General features: G+C 36.4%; 2 protein-coding genes across 14 annotated transcripts in view; one reads left to right on the top strand and one right to left on the bottom strand.

Annotated features, from left to right (window-relative positions):
* LOC127809431 (protein ACCUMULATION AND REPLICATION OF CHLOROPLASTS 3, chloroplastic) overlaps positions 1-15787 on the top strand; it is a 53224-nt gene extending 37437 nt beyond the window's left edge. For 5 of the 7 annotated variants that reach the window (XM_052348203.1, XM_052348200.1, XM_052348204.1 and 2 more), the window contains 12 exons: positions 1159-1207; positions 1893-2005; positions 2092-2163; positions 2451-2561; positions 4686-4867; positions 5411-5695; positions 5805-5893; positions 6034-6422; positions 7182-7286; positions 7381-7518; positions 8259-8425; positions 9840-10256. In XM_052348203.1, the coding sequence (XP_052204163.1) occupies positions 1159-1207; positions 1893-2005; positions 2092-2163; positions 2451-2561; positions 4686-4867; positions 5411-5695; positions 5805-5893; positions 6034-6422; positions 7182-7286; positions 7381-7518; positions 8259-8425; positions 9840-9912 (1773 nt within the window). In that variant the 3' untranslated portion in view covers positions 9913-10256. Of the gene's footprint in view, positions 1-1158; positions 1208-1892; positions 2006-2091; positions 2164-2450; positions 2562-4685; positions 4868-5410; positions 5696-5804; positions 5894-6033; positions 6423-7181; positions 7287-7380; positions 7519-8258; positions 8426-9839; positions 10257-10903; positions 11285-15173 lie in introns of those variants that run through there. The other 2 variants (XM_052348201.1, XM_052348202.1) reach the window with 2 other exon arrangements.
* LOC127809432 (uncharacterized protein At4g15970) overlaps positions 1-16584 on the bottom strand; it is a 66633-nt gene that overhangs the window by 37487 nt on the left and 12562 nt on the right. For 5 of the 7 annotated variants that reach the window (XR_008025109.1, XR_008025110.1, XR_008025107.1 and 2 more), the window contains exons 3-4: positions 12927-13408; positions 12697-12776 (exon numbers count right to left, since the gene is read on the bottom strand). Coding sequence is in view for 3 of the 7 variants with exons in the window: in XM_052348209.1 (XP_052204169.1) it covers positions 12710-12776; positions 12927-13408 (549 nt within the window). In the remaining 4 variants the exon portion in view is untranslated. Of the gene's footprint in view, positions 1-12090; positions 12777-12926; positions 13409-16584 lie in introns of those variants that run through there. The other 2 variants (XM_052348210.1, XM_052348208.1) reach the window with 1 other exon arrangement.

Consider the following 16584-nt stretch of genomic DNA (forward strand, 5'->3'; position numbering starts at 1 on the left):
TCACAGTTGTGCTGGTGGCAGAGGAAAGGGATGGTTTAGGCATTCTCTGGCAGTGGCAGTGAAACTAAATTGCCATAGGGAGATGGCGGTTGGTTGTGGAAGACAATGAATCGTGCCGGAAAGTTGAAAAACATCAAATAAAAGAGAAAGATGAAGTTTAAGGAGGAAGACGTACCTAACAGCAATTTTCGGCAGGCAGCAGCTGATGGCGGCAGCTGGATCTATTTGCTAGGGATTCTTCACACCAAATGGGTTGATGGAGAGGTGAAAAATGGTTTAGGGTAGGTGTATCTATGTGGCAATGTGTAATTTTAAGGAATATTTGAGGGTAAAATCATAATCAGAACACCCATTTCATGGAATGGGAAGGCTTTCCATACATTTTGTGATGGAAAGCCTTTCCATCAATTTTAGGGAATGGATCATTCCATTCCTTCATACCAATCAAATAACATTTTGTGGGAATCCCATTCCTGTTCCAATTCCCTTGTCCTCCATTCCTTCCAACCAAACATGACCTTAAGGATCATTAGTTTTCTTAAATTAGTATATACATTTGTTTGAGCAAGTGCAAAGAGGTTCCATTCCTCAGTTATATGCTGCATAGCAATAAGTTATGGTTTTTTTAGAAGTCTAAATGTAGTACTTTTGGTCATGTTGGTATTACATAGAATTTCCTGTTTGGCACCTTAAATTATTTTAATTTTGAACAGCTTTGTCAAATTTAATTTGTCTTTTTTAACTTGTCATATCATTTCTGTAAAAAGATGTTGTTCTCTAGACTGGAGCAAGTTACCATAGTAAGGAACTAGGTTTTTGGTTTGCTTAATTTGGGTCTCGTTTATGTAAATTTTAAAGTTAGGATTAATTATTATTAGGCAAATTCTATAAAGGGGTATGCATTATAGTCATCTCTTTGGAAGGTTATGATCGGTTTGTATCTTCCCTTTCCTATTTTTTCTCTTTCTTTTAGTTAATCTTGGGAACTTATTCTCTTCTACTTTTCTTTAAGTCTTTTTTTTTTTTTGTGTGTGTGTTTCATAACTGCAATTTTTTCCTTTTCTCCCCTCTACTCTCATTTCTTTTATTATTCTTACATCACTATTGTTTTTTTGTTATTCCAGTTTAATTTCTTTATGTCTTTTTCTCTGTTTACAGGTCATCAATTTGGTAGATAAACTGGAGGAGTATACAAATCTTTTTCTTGGTGAGCAAAATATTGGTTTATGTTAGATGAATATCTGGCATGATAGTTAGGACATGTTTCCTAAATAAGCTTAAAGTAATGCATAAATCATGTCATTGCTGTAGAGACTTCTTGGACAGATTTGATTTGCTCTTTCTTGTCTCTTCTAAGAATTTCTCAATCCACGTATCAATGCGCGTTGTGGTATCATGTTAAAAAGGATCAGGAAAGTCCTACATTGCACATGTGTATGCTATTGTTATTTTATTTATTTTTTTGACTTACTTCCAGGATATAGGTACACTGCCAATAGGATAATTTCATCATTTTTTCCTTGGGTAAAAGGAGACTTTCCCCTGGTTGAGTAAGGTTACTTTCTTGATAGAATTATCATTATCCCTGTTTTTGTGTTTCTTATGAATATCTTGCACGTTGTATTAGCATATTACAGTGTTTTTTAGAAGTTATTCTTATAAATTATAGCTAATAAACAATAATAAAAATGATGGTTTTTTTTTTTTTTATCATGACCTTATCTATATTATCATTTTCTCCAAATTACACTCCCATATTCATATCTGCATTTGTATTTTTATCTGTATCCTCACCCAAGCTTTTGGTTTCAATGTTTATAATGTAATTAATTGTTGCAGCTGATGGACCATTTAACCTTCGAGCCATATATTTCTTTTTCTTTGTTCTACAGTGGTTGATACGGACATACTTCTAGAAAAAGATCTGGTGACATTAGACGAGGCACTAAAGACTGCTAATACTGCTATATCGATGACCATAAATGCCATTTCCATTCTTATATCTGTAAGTTTCCCTAGGTTCCTTGCCCTTGGTCCTCCATTTTTTTTTTTTTTTGCGTAGCAGCTTTATTTATTTTGGTCTGTTGACAGGATAGCAAGACGAAGCTTCTCTATTCCATGCAGAATACTATGAAAGAACTCAAGGTTTCAGAAGTAATAAAGGCGAGAAGAAGCTTCTCTATTCCCCTTGGTCCTCCATGTTTTTACTGCATAGCAGTTTTATTTATTTTTACTGTCTCGTGTTTTCCCATTGATTAGTGAGCCTTGTAACTTTCTCTACTTCATTCTTTTACTTGGTTGAGTTCCATTTCATATTGTCAAATTGGATCTATTTTTATGGGAACAGGACCTAATGTATCTCTGCCGTTGTATTCAATTGCTTTTTATTCTGTTATTTTCTGGTTTATACTTTTGTTTGATCTATGGATGGCTAATGCAACCAAGTACAGGTTCTGGAAAGCTATAAAGAAGCAAAAATTGGATTTGGAGCTGGTCACAGTATTAAAACTTCAGCCATGCAAGCTATATATAAATGCCCTTTTCTTGGTGTGGGTTTAAAGGTACAAATATATTTATTAGATGCATGAGTTATTTGTTTGCCTGCTAATTGCACAACTTCTTTTGTTTTTATTTGTATGCATGCACAGACACACACTTGATGCTTCTTTTCTTTTTGGGTGGTTTATGGGGGCCTGTTTGGTAGGGTTCCTTTTCTTTATTTTGAAAAGGGAAATAGAAAATGGTGATTGGTTACTTGTTTTTTGTTTCCAAGAATTGTTCAAAATTTTGAAAACAATAAAAAATTTGTTTTCATCCTTTCCCTTCCCCCACCTCCTCAGCATCATCGATCAAGGTTGTTGGAAAGTTGCCTTGGGGGGGTTGCCAGGACTCCCATGGGAATCACTGGCATGTTGGTGACTCACCCGAGGAGTTGACAGTGACAAAGGGGGTTGGGATAATAAAATACAAAAGTAAAAACAAAAATCAAATGCAAAACTGAAAATATACCATAGCTGTCTATCATGTTAAGTTTTGATTTTTTTAATGAAAATGAAAAGTGAACCCAAAAATTGAAATGGATACTAATAACTGAATAGAAAAATTTAAAGCTTGTCAAATAGCTCCTAAGCTGCTAGTGCTTATTTTGCTTTAGTATTTTCTAATTTCCAGAGTGTATTTATTGCCCAAAAAATAAACCCAGGGTTGTGAATTGGGTTTTTGAAAACTTTAAGTTCATCTAAAATTTTTTGTGATATGATCCAAGTTTTAATGTGCTCGCAAAACATATAAGATAGCAAAATTGAGCAAGAAACAAGCACAAGTAACACAAAATATTTATAGAGGTTCAGCTTTGAGAGCCTGCGTCCTCTCTCATCAAGACTATGCTTGAGGGTTTCACTATGTCAATAAAGAACCCTAGCTTTTGGTAGGAGCTAGAACCTTTTCAATCCCTTCAAATGCAAGGACACTAGCACAGGCTAGCAAAATGACCCCTCCCACTACTAGTGAGTAAATACAACTAACCTACGCAACTTTGGAGAGCAATAAAAACACAAAGAAGACGGTGTATACAAACAGCAAGCTCCAGCGACTTGAATGCACTTCTTCCTTGCTTTGAATGCTTTGAAGTCTTCAATGAAGCGAACTACCCTCTTTCTAGATTTTTAGAGAAATATTACTGTTGGAACCTCTTTCTCCAAAAATTTGAAATTCAAAAACAATGCAGCCTTTGCAGAGAAGGGTTATCAGCTTTGCAGAGAAAAACATCTGTACGGTTCTTTATACGGAGGGCAACACATTCATTAATTGGCAATCAGAGTGAAATATATGTTGCAGAGATGGTTTTCAAGATAGGACAAAATTAGAACATTTACTAGAAATGAATTGAGTTTTAAAAATAGTAGACAAGACATGATATATAATTTCTCATTTCATCTTTTTGTGCAAAATTCTTAATAAAGTTTAGAGATATGAGAATATAATGATCAGGTAGATGGAGGACAATGGGTACATAACTAATTAAGACTTGCAGAAAAAAAAAACTTTCAGCAGCCATCTGAAATCCATGGCCTCAAAATAAGGAATAAGACAATTTTAGGGGTTGTCTCATTGTGTGCCTAAACAAAAGGGGAAAAGAAACTTTTGACTCATTTTGGTCAAGGTCAGGTACAAATATATATATGAGAGTAGGATAAGGAATAGGACTGATCAAAAGATGAATAGAAGGCATAAGGTAGACTTCTATGGTGTATGGGACATTTTAAGATTCCCGACAATCTTTGGTCAACTCAACTTAAAGCTGGTCGACTGAACTTTAAAAACAAACTAACTCGTATCTTTCTAGAAGGCTTGGGTCGACTAAAGGTTCAGCTTCAGTCAATTGAATATATGAGTTAGGTGAGTTAGGTTGACCAAACTCGGCTAGAGAGCAACCCGATATTTCTGTGTAACTTTGGCAACCAAAGTGACATTTTTAGGCTTTGGTAAAAATGTTGAAACGCAAACTTAAAATTTTTATGCAAAGATAGGTTACAACATTATCATCAAAATGTGTGTATTATACCCTTGAGATTTAACAGTATTGTTGTCATGGTACTCATGTTTAGGTTTTATTTTCTTTCTGTGCATGTGCACAAGTTTATGACACAGTTCTGATGTTTTTGATGCTTTGTGTTTATTTTTAGGATTTTGAGGGCGTTCTTATCTGCATCCTGGCAAGTTCAACTGTTATTGACAACAGTGAAGTGAATGATTTTTTGCATACTTTTCACCAAGCTACTGAATGTACAGGAGAAATCATAATATCCCTAGTTCATGAATCCAGTATGGAGCCCAACTTAATAATGGCAACAGTCATTACTGTTGGGTAAGATTGCTTGTTTATAAAAGAGACTTACTAATAAAGTTTTATTCTGCTAGTTATGTTCCTTTGTGTTGGTTGCCTTCACTGCATTGTTTATTGGATGCTGGCATTCTCTCCATCTAGGAACCAGACAGAGTAGTAACATTTATAGCAAATAAATTTTGTGACTATCTAATTAGAAGTTGCTATATTTATTCTTCATCTAATTCTGATGTTTGAGGGCACTAGGACCCAACTAAGTTTTATAATTCTTAGATACTCCTACAATTTTTGGGTGCAATTACGTTTATAACCAACATAGAGATGAGACTTTTAGGCATATTCTTATAGTCATTAGTCATGCATATCCAACTAAATATGTTGAACACATATCTCATAACCAAGTGTCAAATGGTGTACTTAGAATTTAGAAGAGTCAATGTAACATCTCTTTTCAGCCTTCTAATTCTTGGTAATACTATAAGTCTAGGTGCTTATGAATGTGCATTAGATAATTCTTTTCTTCTTCTAGTTCACTCTGATATGTTAACTTTATGTTATTATCAGTCACACTAGGCGTAAGGCTTCTCAAGGAGGTAGCATATTATCTAGATTGGCCCAGCATTTTCCTTCGATTCTCAATCTTTTGTGGAGGCACCCTCATGAATCTCTTGAGACTTCAGGAAGCAATATGCCTGGAAGTTCATCTTTTTCTGAGGTGATGCATTCTTCAGAGCCTGGGGAAATGCCAAATATGACTCCCACAGACACAATGGCTGAAGGTTTTGGCAATTACTCTACTGAACTAGAGACACTGTTGAGCAGCAATGATAAAGAAGTGTATTGCATGAGGTTCTATTCTATAATATACTCCCTTTTTCTTCAGTTTAGATCAAGATCTTTTTTCCATTGCAGTAAATGATTCACATTGCTGATAATGATTTTTATTTTTTTATCATAGGGGTGATGATAGTATTTCTGAAGAAAAGGAGATTGAATTGTTGGAGAGCACAATTGACACTTCTGGCTTGTATGGCCTAAATACTGAAGGTAGGAAGAGGATTATATTCGTTCTTTTTTTTTTTTTAAATCAAAACACAATCATTATAGTTATTTGTCCATGGAAGACATATCTGAAATATTCATTGTTTAATGCATTCAAATGATCCTGTTCAAAATGCATTATCTAGGAGTACCACCTTTACAAAGAGAACCACTGGTTCGATTGAATTTGGGGCAAGAATATCAAATTTCAGAGTCCTTCAATGAGCACGATAGTGGTCATGGAGCCTCTCCAGTACTTGACAATCCATGCATCTACAAACTTCCAGTTGGTGTAAAAGCATCCGAGGAGTTGAAAAACAGTCTCAGTATCTTAAAGAACATTCGTCACCAAGAGAAAATAGCTGGAGATGATATGAAAAGACCAACTCCAAGGATGTCTTTGAATGCATTATCTGATGCTACCTCTGAAGTTGTTTCAGAATTTTATGGTAGTGCTTCTTCTGTATTAAAAGGAACCTGCACTGATATGTCTAAGAAGCAAGGAGTTCTTTCTGTTCGTGCAGCATCTATGCTGGTAAATGTTGCTGCTTCTTAATTTTTACTGATGGTTTTCTGTTTGGTTCATATTTCATGCATTGTGCTTGTTACTTTAGTTTTGATAAACTTCTAAAGAACTTGTATGTGCTGTTGGATTAATGAAATTATAGTTTGCTTTATCAATTTTAAATGAAATTTGAAAGCTCTTGTAATTTATATTTGGAGCACTTATAGCAGAAAAGGATCAACCTCATAGAATGGATTTTGTGGTGGGGGGACTGTTGGTTGCTTTTGGTTTTGTCTGCCCCCCAAGAATTTCTATTGATTGATTGTCTTTTTGTTCTAGATTTGGTAATAATTGAACCTCAGGATGCTTGATGATTGAGTATTTGGTGAAGACCAATAAATTCTTTTTTTTTTTTTTTTGTTCTTCTGCCAACCTAGTGGGATTAAGGGTTGTGATTGTTGTTTTGTTATTCTGCAAGGTAGATGAGAGGGTATAAAAAGTTATTTGGGGATCACCTAAATAATTTTGGAGCGATGCTCCTAAGTTCAAAGATGGAGCATGTACTGCAATATGTCAAGCATGTGTCTTGTACTTCTCATGGGTTTTGCTGAGAAATTGCTTGTAGCCTTGTAGTAAACCACAATTGGCAGAGTGCATAAAACATCACATCATCAGCATATTAGTGATGTGATGACAGTTTGTTAGTTCAGTTTTAACTTAGCAATTGACAGAGTTGGAAAGATCTATACTCTAAAAAGATCTCTCTCTCATTAATTAATTGCAATGCAGGAAGCTGAACGAGATTCACAAAAGAAGTGGAACCCTTTGGTGGAGATGAAATACAGAGGAGGGATATATAGAGGGCGTTGCCAGGGAGGTCTGCCTGAAGGAAAGGTACTTTGCTATGGCCCTGGAACACTACACAAAGCACCTTTTCTGGTATTGCCTAGTCATCTTTTGAGGAGAAATTAGAGCCCATAATTTACAGGGCCAGCTGTCTCTTAAGGATGGGAGCATTTATGATGGCATGTGGCGCTATGGCAAGAGATCAGGTCTAGGCACATTTTATTTCAGTAATGGGGATGTTTTCCAGGGATCATGGAGAGATGATGTCATGCACGGCAAGGTAACAATGTTCTTTGTGAGCATGGTGGTATTTGGTTACTTAAGATTCTGTCTTTGATGGTTTGGTACAATCTCACTTGACCAGCTTAAGGTTCTTCATTGCTTACTTTCCACTTTCCTCTCCAAAATGATTTGGAAATGTGGTATACATAGGAGGAGTGCAATTGAAACTTGAGAGTACTGTCTTTGATAATCTGGTACAATCTCACTTGAGCAGCTTAAAGCTCTTTATTGCTTACTTAAAACTTTCCTCTCCAAAATGATTTATAAACAATCTATTCTGACTTGGTCAACTTGGTGCTTCTTTCTTCTCTTGTCTGTTCCTGGAAGTGTATCTCGCCTCTGCTACCAACACAATTTTTTCTTGGATTAGTCCAGTTTACTTGTATACCTTTATTCTTGGAATCAACTAGACCTTATAAACATGATTTGGGAGGATAAACATACATGGGTAGAACTTGTCATTTAATATTTTTCTTACTCGACATCTTTGCTAGTTCTGTTTTCCAATTCATTATGTAGACATATAAACCTTTATCTGAGCTGGCTTTATTTCCTGCTTCCACCTATACCAAACTGCAGATCATATTCATATCTCGCTTCATACCAAAAGAATTATTTCATAGTTTATTGTAAAATTAAACTGGCATTTGGTAAATAATATAGAAGTTGTGTGAAAAGTCAAGTCCTGAAGGATTATCTTGATTGCCCTGAGATAGTTGCATTTTTGTGATCAAGTAGGGCTGGCTTTACTTTCACACTGGTGATAGATGGTTTGTGAACTTTTGGAAAGGAAAGGCAAATGGTGAAGCACGTTTCTATTCAAAACTTGGTGAGATCTTTTTTGGCCATTTTAGAGATGGATGGCGACATGGTCACTTTCTTTGCATTGATGTTGATGGAGCAAGGTTTGTTTTCAGCTCACTTGTTGCATTTCTGCATTTACTTATTTTTGGTTTGTAATTTTTGTGTACATGGAACATTTTAATGTTTATGCTGTCAAAGCTTAATCATCTCATTGGGAAAATATGTACAGATATAGCATTTCTTTCTAGTCCTTGTCATTCTCATTAGGGGCTGTTCATATAGATCTGTTTTGACATACTTCATGTTTTGGGAAGCTTTGGCTGCTTTTTGATATGATTGCAAGAGAGGTAAAATCCTCATGGACTGCATGCCACTATGAATGGCTTATGCTAATATTAATATTTGTTTCTAGCTTTCATTGTTCTTGATGATAAAGATTTGCGACTATCTGAAGTTAGAAATAAAAGGGACTTCAGCTGTGATTTTCCCCCTTCTGCGTCCTTACCTTCCTATGCCATGAAATAACAAGCATCCTGATCTGTATGATTATCTTAAAACATTTTCTTTTGTTCAAAACTTAATACGTAAAAGAGGACAACCATTTGTAGTAAGGTTGCTTGATAGGAAGAAATATGACTTATCTTGATTTTTTTTTTTTTTCTTTAGATTTTCATTCCAATTTTTTATTTTCAGAAAGTTTATTTTATTTTTAATATGATTTGTTTGGGAAGTTGATTTATCTTTGGCCTATAAATAGGCTTTGTGGACATTATCAGAGGGTGATTGACTTGGAATATACACTACATTTTTCTTCATCCCTATTTTATTATCCCATTTTCATTAACGGTATTCACTCCATTATCACATATACTTCATACCCAGAAACGCATATCATCATTACCCATACTATCCATGCATCGTCCTCATTTAAATTTTGAGCTCCCCTGGTTAGTGCTTAACAACTCCTAATGAATGGCCCCACTATTTGAAAAATCCACCTTATTTCTTGCATTTTTTGTGGATCCATTAAAAACTGGCAATTTGGATTTAATTTTTTCAAAAAAAGAAATTGCCTCAATTCTCAATTGATCTCAGCATGGTTGGTTAGAGTGTGATATATGCGCTTGCGGAGTGGTGTGTCACCCAAACCAGTGTGCTTACTAGTGCAATGGGATCAAGCTAGTCAGAAAGTTTTGCACAACAATTAACCTAGATACTACAGTATGCTGAAGATACATGAGCCCAAGTCATGACTTTGACCACTAGAGTTAGATCACTCAAAATGAGCTGTTTGTCCAAAGATAATGAGAATGATGCATAATAGATTGAGGGATCATAGAGAATAGAACAGGGGAACTACCATAGACAGTTAATAATTTGCTAGCCTATCAAGGCGAGTTACTCAAACATGTTAATCTAGAAACCTCCTACTTTGATGGCTGCCCTTGATCCTCAAAGTTTGCAATTTCCATTTTTTTTCATTAACCAAATTATTGACTTAACTTCCTTTTACAGGTGTCTTGAGATTTGGGATGAAGGTGTTCTTGTAAGCCAGAAGCAGCTTGATTCCGATGCTATTTCTGGATAAACCATCTTCCACATGTAATATTTTGTAAGTTTGCATTTTTATGGAATATATATTTTCTGGAAGTAGTAGATAAATGGTAAAAAGTTCGAAAAATCCCATGTAAGAATGTACCATTAGCCCCAGCCCAGAAAAGAAAAATAAAAAGAAAAAAGAACAAGGAATGCAATCAGCTGTAGAATTGATCATAGGCTATATCAGCCTTCCTTCTATACTTTCCCAGGCATGCATATATCCCCGTGCTGTATCTGAGATATCATCAGCAAATGCTATGATGGATCATATATATAGCCATACGAAATTTGCAGATGAGTGCTAAACTACATTTTCATCTACTTTGGCTTCAATTTGGCATGGAAAATTTATTTCTTCCAGTTGAGGTTGGGTTATAGCTTGATGGGTCTTAGCTTAGTGAGTAGTAGTAGTAGTGAAGGCATAAGAATTGGAATCGACTTATCGTACTTCAACCATAACATAATAGGCAACAAGTGTAAACCTCCTGCGCAGCAAATCACATCAGGTAGATTGGTTTTGTGCTACTGCAATTGTTCCTTAAGATTGTTAAGCTGCTGCTCCTTGATGTTTTTTAATTTGCGTTCTATGGTAGTGCCTTGCCCAGGTGGAATGCAGACGGTAGAATAAATACTGCACTATTTTATTTATGAATATCATTTACTTATTCAGACAGATGAATGAAAGAAAACATGGGAATTCACAAACCTGTGCATGTACCTGTCAGAATAGTTCATCTCCAGATCAAGGCATCCCTCCAACCAAAGAATTAGATTAGGTTGGGGTTGGTTGCGTGCATGATGTCAGTTTAAATTAACACAAACTCAAACTCTGCACGACTCAACAAGATCTGTGTGGATTCTTAGACTTGAATTAGTGTTCTTGCTCAAACTCAAATAATTTATTTGAAAAAGAGTTCCATTATTTAGTTTTAATCATTTGCGAGGCTAAGTGCTCTCCTAAAACATTTTCTAATTCGCAGAAGCGAGACTTAAATTGGTCAAATCAATTCAACAAGCAACTGTTCTACATGTAATGGCCTGTAGTTGAGGCTAGCGAGCTGTGTCAACCCAGAAGCTGTCCAAGTTGTCCGGTGCCTCGAAGAACTTTAGGATAATCTTATCTATTTTTGAATGGAATTTTCGGCCAAGTGTCCTTTAAATGTGGGCTTACACAAAGAAGGGGCAGTTTTCTGTGGTCACACCCTGTTATGTGAGTAATTTTTGGCCATAATGTGAGCCCAGGGCCCAGCCCACTGTTCGTAGGCCTAACCTACAAGTTTGTCTTTTTGCTCAACACCTACATGGTTGTTCAATTATCTTTGTTCTTCTATGAATCCTATTGGGCCCATTGTCAACTGAGCCAGTTTGTTAGGATTTGACACCTAGGTGGGCCTTTAATTCTTGGACTGGTTGGCCCATTACTGCCTTGTGTTGGGTCCTGTATGTATACTAGGCCCATCAGCCCTTGCTATTTTCCGCCTTGGCCTATAAATTCTGGCATTTTCTTCCATTCTGACCTACTTTTTTGGGCCTTGGCCTATTTATTTTGGGCCACATGCTTTGCGTTTGGACCTTTTCTTCCATCCTGGCCCACTTGGCCTTGGCCTTGGCCTTGGCCTTGGCCTTGGCCTAGGCCTATATTTTTTGGTCAAAATGCTTGGTATTTGGGTATCTTCGACTATTCTGGCCCATTCATATGGACCTCAGCCTATTATTTTTTGGGCCATATGCTTCATATTTGGGCCTCTTCATTCTTTCCGGCCCATTTATGTGGGCCTTGGCCTATTATTTTCGGGCTGGCCAACTATTAATTACTGAGACCCATTACCTGCTAACCATATCCAATATGTTCGGGGCCCGTATCCTCTTATGTATTTCGGCTTGTGCCTTTGTGGCCATAACTATATGGATTGGCCTTCGCTTTCCCACTTTACTTCACGAGATTGGCCCATATTAATATTTTCAAGGATACGACTTAGCTCTTTTAATTGAATGTATCCAACACCACAACTGCGTACAAGTACACATGCATTACTTGAAGGAATAAAAAATAATAAATATTGCAATTAACAATAAATAAATATTTATACAAGACCTGAGTGACCATAGATACACGACTTAATTGTAGGTAAAACAACACTAGTTACATCGTCTGCTCGTGTGTACAAAACTTGGAAACAAAACGAAATTATTTTTACGAGCATTATTATCCTTTTCTCATAAATATCTGTTACTAGTCTCTCTAAACCAATAAAAATAAATAAAAAAATAATAATAATCATCACGAGTAAAGAGATGGGCTACATAAATAGATTCTAATAATTCTCTAATAATCTATATCCAACGGACTAGATAATTATTGATTTGCAGTAGAAAATGCGCTAAAAGATAAAAAGGACAATGGGCCAAACAACTTAAATTTTCTCCTTCAATACTCTTCTTACCTTTTCATTTTCATTTCTCACCAAAAATCAAACGTGGGAAAAGGGACCAGTTGTTGCTCATTCTTCAACAAAGTCAGATTGTTGGCATGATCCTATTACCTAATTACTGATAAAATTTTTGATCCTTCTCTATCAGCGCATTATTGTCTTCAAATACCCTTCAGTGTTGAGATGTATCTGAGAATATATGTTCTGTTTAAATCCCTCACCTACAACTACCCTCGCCAAGTAAAATATCATTGAAAGGCATTGAGAGATCAGGAAAATTTATGCTAGTACTATATCTCTAAAGGTGTAGTTTCGTGGGGAAATGGAGGGCAAACAGAAACCTGTACAGTTGATTCAATCTTCTTTGGCTGGGGCAATACTCTTGGAAGTTGCATTCTGCCGCGGATGGATACGCTCAATGCTGGAAATAGTTGCCAATTTCAAAAATGAAAACAAAAAACTAACAATAATAACAAGACATAAATCCTGTTAGGCATAACGTCCTATGATTGATTATTAACAAATAATGCATGTGTATTAGATTACCAGAGTTTGAAAGCTTGTAACGCACCTGCACTTCTGAGGAACCCGCCAGGATAATATTGAGGATCTCTTCAAGCCTGGCGGCAAAGACAAGAACCGTTTCCAATCTTCAAGCAAGATTCTAAGATCATGAAGCTTACTGACTAGGCCTACACAGCAATTTGCATGCATTGTACAAACTTGATTCAAATCTCTGCTCGGTTCGCAAAATCCACCAAATTGAGCAGTACTCAAGAATCTGATCTTCAGCTCAATATCCATGATAAAAGCATCAAACTTGATCATATTGAGGACATCCTGGTCATGGTATCCTGGATAAACTTCTCGTGAGGAGTACCAAAACTTGTAAAACTCTATTGACCGGTTATTGGACCTAACATAGTTAAATCCTCCATTTGGTCTGTTCTGCAAATCATCAAAGTTGCCCACAAAATGATCGCATGCAATTTGAAAATCTGCATCCGAATGGAACCATGGGAATGGGTCCCTGAACCACATGACATCGGCATCCTGGGGGAGGAAAAGCAAAATAAGTTAGATTATGTGAAAAAGCTTCCAGAGGGTTGACTGAATTGCAAAATATTACAAAACATTAAATATGGAAGCCAACGTCCAAACGTTTCCATATAGTAAACACCAATTGTTTACTGAAAGAATTAGTTATGGGAAGTTAACTCTTTCACCCCATAGGCTGTTCCATTAACTTAGGAAACACCAATCTGTAGTGGAAAATGTCTCATCAGAGGTAATAACCAGAGTAGAAAGATTCCAGGAACCAAGTTAAATGTCAGCAATTCAAAACAGAGTCGAACAAAACCAGTTCATTTTGACAGAAAATTTTATTTTTCTTCCCTGACTGGCCAATGGCCAGCAAGGCTGCTGGTTGTCCACGGCTTGGTATTGCCTGCCTATTAAGGACCCCTCATAAGGCAATTAGGTTGGAATCTCTCAGCTAGGAGGGGGTTGTTTGTGCTAAGGTACATCTGGAGGGAAGCTACAGCCAGATTAATGAAACGCCCACTCTCCCAGAGTGACCAAGCATTCATTCCTTCAAAATTCTGAAACAGGTTTTCTTGGAAGGAACGTCGGAATGGTCCCCTTGGAACCTTAATAATTGATAAACAAACTTCACACCTATAATTTCCTGGACCAAAACTCTTCATCTCAGCACTTCCATTATGTCATGCAATGGACTCACAAGTCATAGCTTGGAACTGTGAGTTTCTAGGGAGTTGACAAATGAACTACCAGGGACCCCTTTCCTCCCTCTATGAAATGTCTGAAGTCTGAACATCCCTCCTGATATAACCAGCTACAAAGCAACAAAACTACCTCTGTTACTCTCCTCCTAACCCTTTCAAAACCTTTAAAGTCATATTTGGAAATAAAGTATGATACAATCTATAAGTTGGCTACTATTTGTTCTCTTTCCCATATCCATAATCAGAAATTGTGAGAGACCAAAAACAATTTTGGGAATCAGGTGAATCTGTGATTAACTTTGAACAGTATCATTAAAACCCCTGCAAAAAGACAAAGCTACCGTATTAGGTATTACTCATACCTCACATGTTGGGCTCCACCTATGAGTTAGAAACAAATTTGGTTGCGGCTTTAACCCAAAAGTGCAAATATTTGGAAACGTCCCCCTAGACACCAAAATTATATCTCCTGAAAAGGAGATCCATGTGAAATTTAATATCCTAAAGAAAAAGTATCCTAAAATGTTTCAAGCTGTCTCTTTATCCTCATCAATTTCTTAAAATTTTTCAATCACGTCTCTGTATCCTGATACTAGGGTAATAAACATTCTAACCTCGTGCACATGCTAATATCTACAAACATTTCATGAAACAGCTAAATAATCTTGGTCTTTTTCCATAGAGAGGTGACCTTCCAGTAGAACAAGTGTGTTGAGTAAACCCACAAGCAACTAGTTTCTAGGGTCTAGACAATGTGACACTTCATTTATTGTCTGCAAGAAAATAAAAATAAAAAAATAGACAGCCACAGATGTGAAAGTCATTACAGTATAGTAATGATCTGTAATGGATGCCACACTCCAGATTTGATTTGAACCAATGTGAAAGTCATAGACCCTTGTGTGACATGCTCCAAACCTCTTCGAGTTAGCTAGTGACAAAATGTTTCTACTAAAGGATTCTCTACGTTCAGAAGGTGGAATTTGTGTAGTAACTGCTCTTCAGACAAAATCTCAAAATTGGGGTTTGTTTCATGTTTGCCTTTCTTGGATTACTGACCAGCTCATTTTCAGGTAAGGGGAGGATAATCCATTGAGCACCTTCCAGAGTGGCTTCCTTAGCTTGGACTGCTTCTAATGGCTCTCTCACCATTGACAACCTAAGAAGAGAAGGCATGTAGAGGCGAACTGGTGATTCATGCGCAACAAAGGAGGAAAAATAGTGAACTATTTATTACTACAACGCCCAGTGGCTCAACAGTTGTCAGATCTTGTCCTTAAAACTTTTTGGCGCTACTTGGGTACTTCCAGCCTCTGTTCAAGATTTGTTTCTTGGTTGGCCAAAGAGTTGGGCCAGAGAGGTTTGAGTTTCTTGAAGAATATCGTGAGTTTTTCATGGAAAATCACTCCTTGTGTTATATGATCTTTATGGAGAAAAGAAACAAAAGAGCCCTTGAAGGTCTTGAGACTTATTTATCTTTTTTGAAGAGAAATTTCTAGTTTCTCTTATTTTTGTGACCAAAGGGGATTTCTCTCTTCTTTTTTTTTCCCCTTCTTTCATCTCTTTTGTAAATGAGTTGTTTTATGATTAGAGAGATTATTTTATTTTCAGCTTTCGCTCAAGGTTTGCCCCCTTAAGGCATTGTTCTGTTACAACACTTACTTTTTCCTTATGAGTAGAAAAACATGGCCCTCCATCAACATCGGGAGAGCTAGATATGATCTGGGTGTTATTTTGCCCCATTTCTTTGCATCCTTCTATTTGTTATAGCCTATATAAACCAATTTCTATGAACATAAATTAGTTTAGAAGCCATCAAAGAATTTTAGCCCTGAATACAGATCTACTAGAAAATTCAGGCCAACTTATATCAGCTATCATATAAAAAAGGTTGTGTACGAGCAAGTCATTTTAACCTAAGATCACTGTTTATGTTAATTCAAAAACCATAAGCATTTGATTAATTTGAGATGATCACAGCCTAAAGATCAAGCATGATGTATCCTTCTAGAAAATGTTGATGACATGACATTCTAAGTGTTGGGAGCTGATGGGAGACCGACCTGTCAAGCTGATGGGAGGTCGAGTTGCTGAGCAGATGGAGGGCCGAGTTGCCGAGTTGCCGAGCTACTAAGCTCGTTATGGGTTGATTTATCCTCTATGATTTATTTTGATTTATATTGCCATTATATCTTATCTTTCCTTTTTTTATTAGATTTGTTTGTATTTAAAGTTGTTGTAATCTAGTCCTACAAAATAGAAATCTAATCTCTAAAATCTAGCAGAATTCTTAAGATCTATTGTGTATATATTTGTGGCATTCCCAAGAGAATAAAATACAATGGATTATTCTTCTAAAAAGAGAATTTCTTCATAGTATCAGAGCCTGCTCTTCGATCTTAAAGCAACCTCTATTCTATTCTTCCGTCCACACCTTGCTTCATCAATCAATTTTATTTGTTTCTTCCGTCTACACCCTGATTC

This window comes from Diospyros lotus, chromosome 9 (genome assembly GCF_014633365.1).
Source record: "Diospyros lotus cultivar Yz01 chromosome 9, ASM1463336v1, whole genome shotgun sequence".
NCBI lineage: Eukaryota > Viridiplantae > Streptophyta > Magnoliopsida > Ericales > Ebenaceae > Diospyros > Diospyros lotus.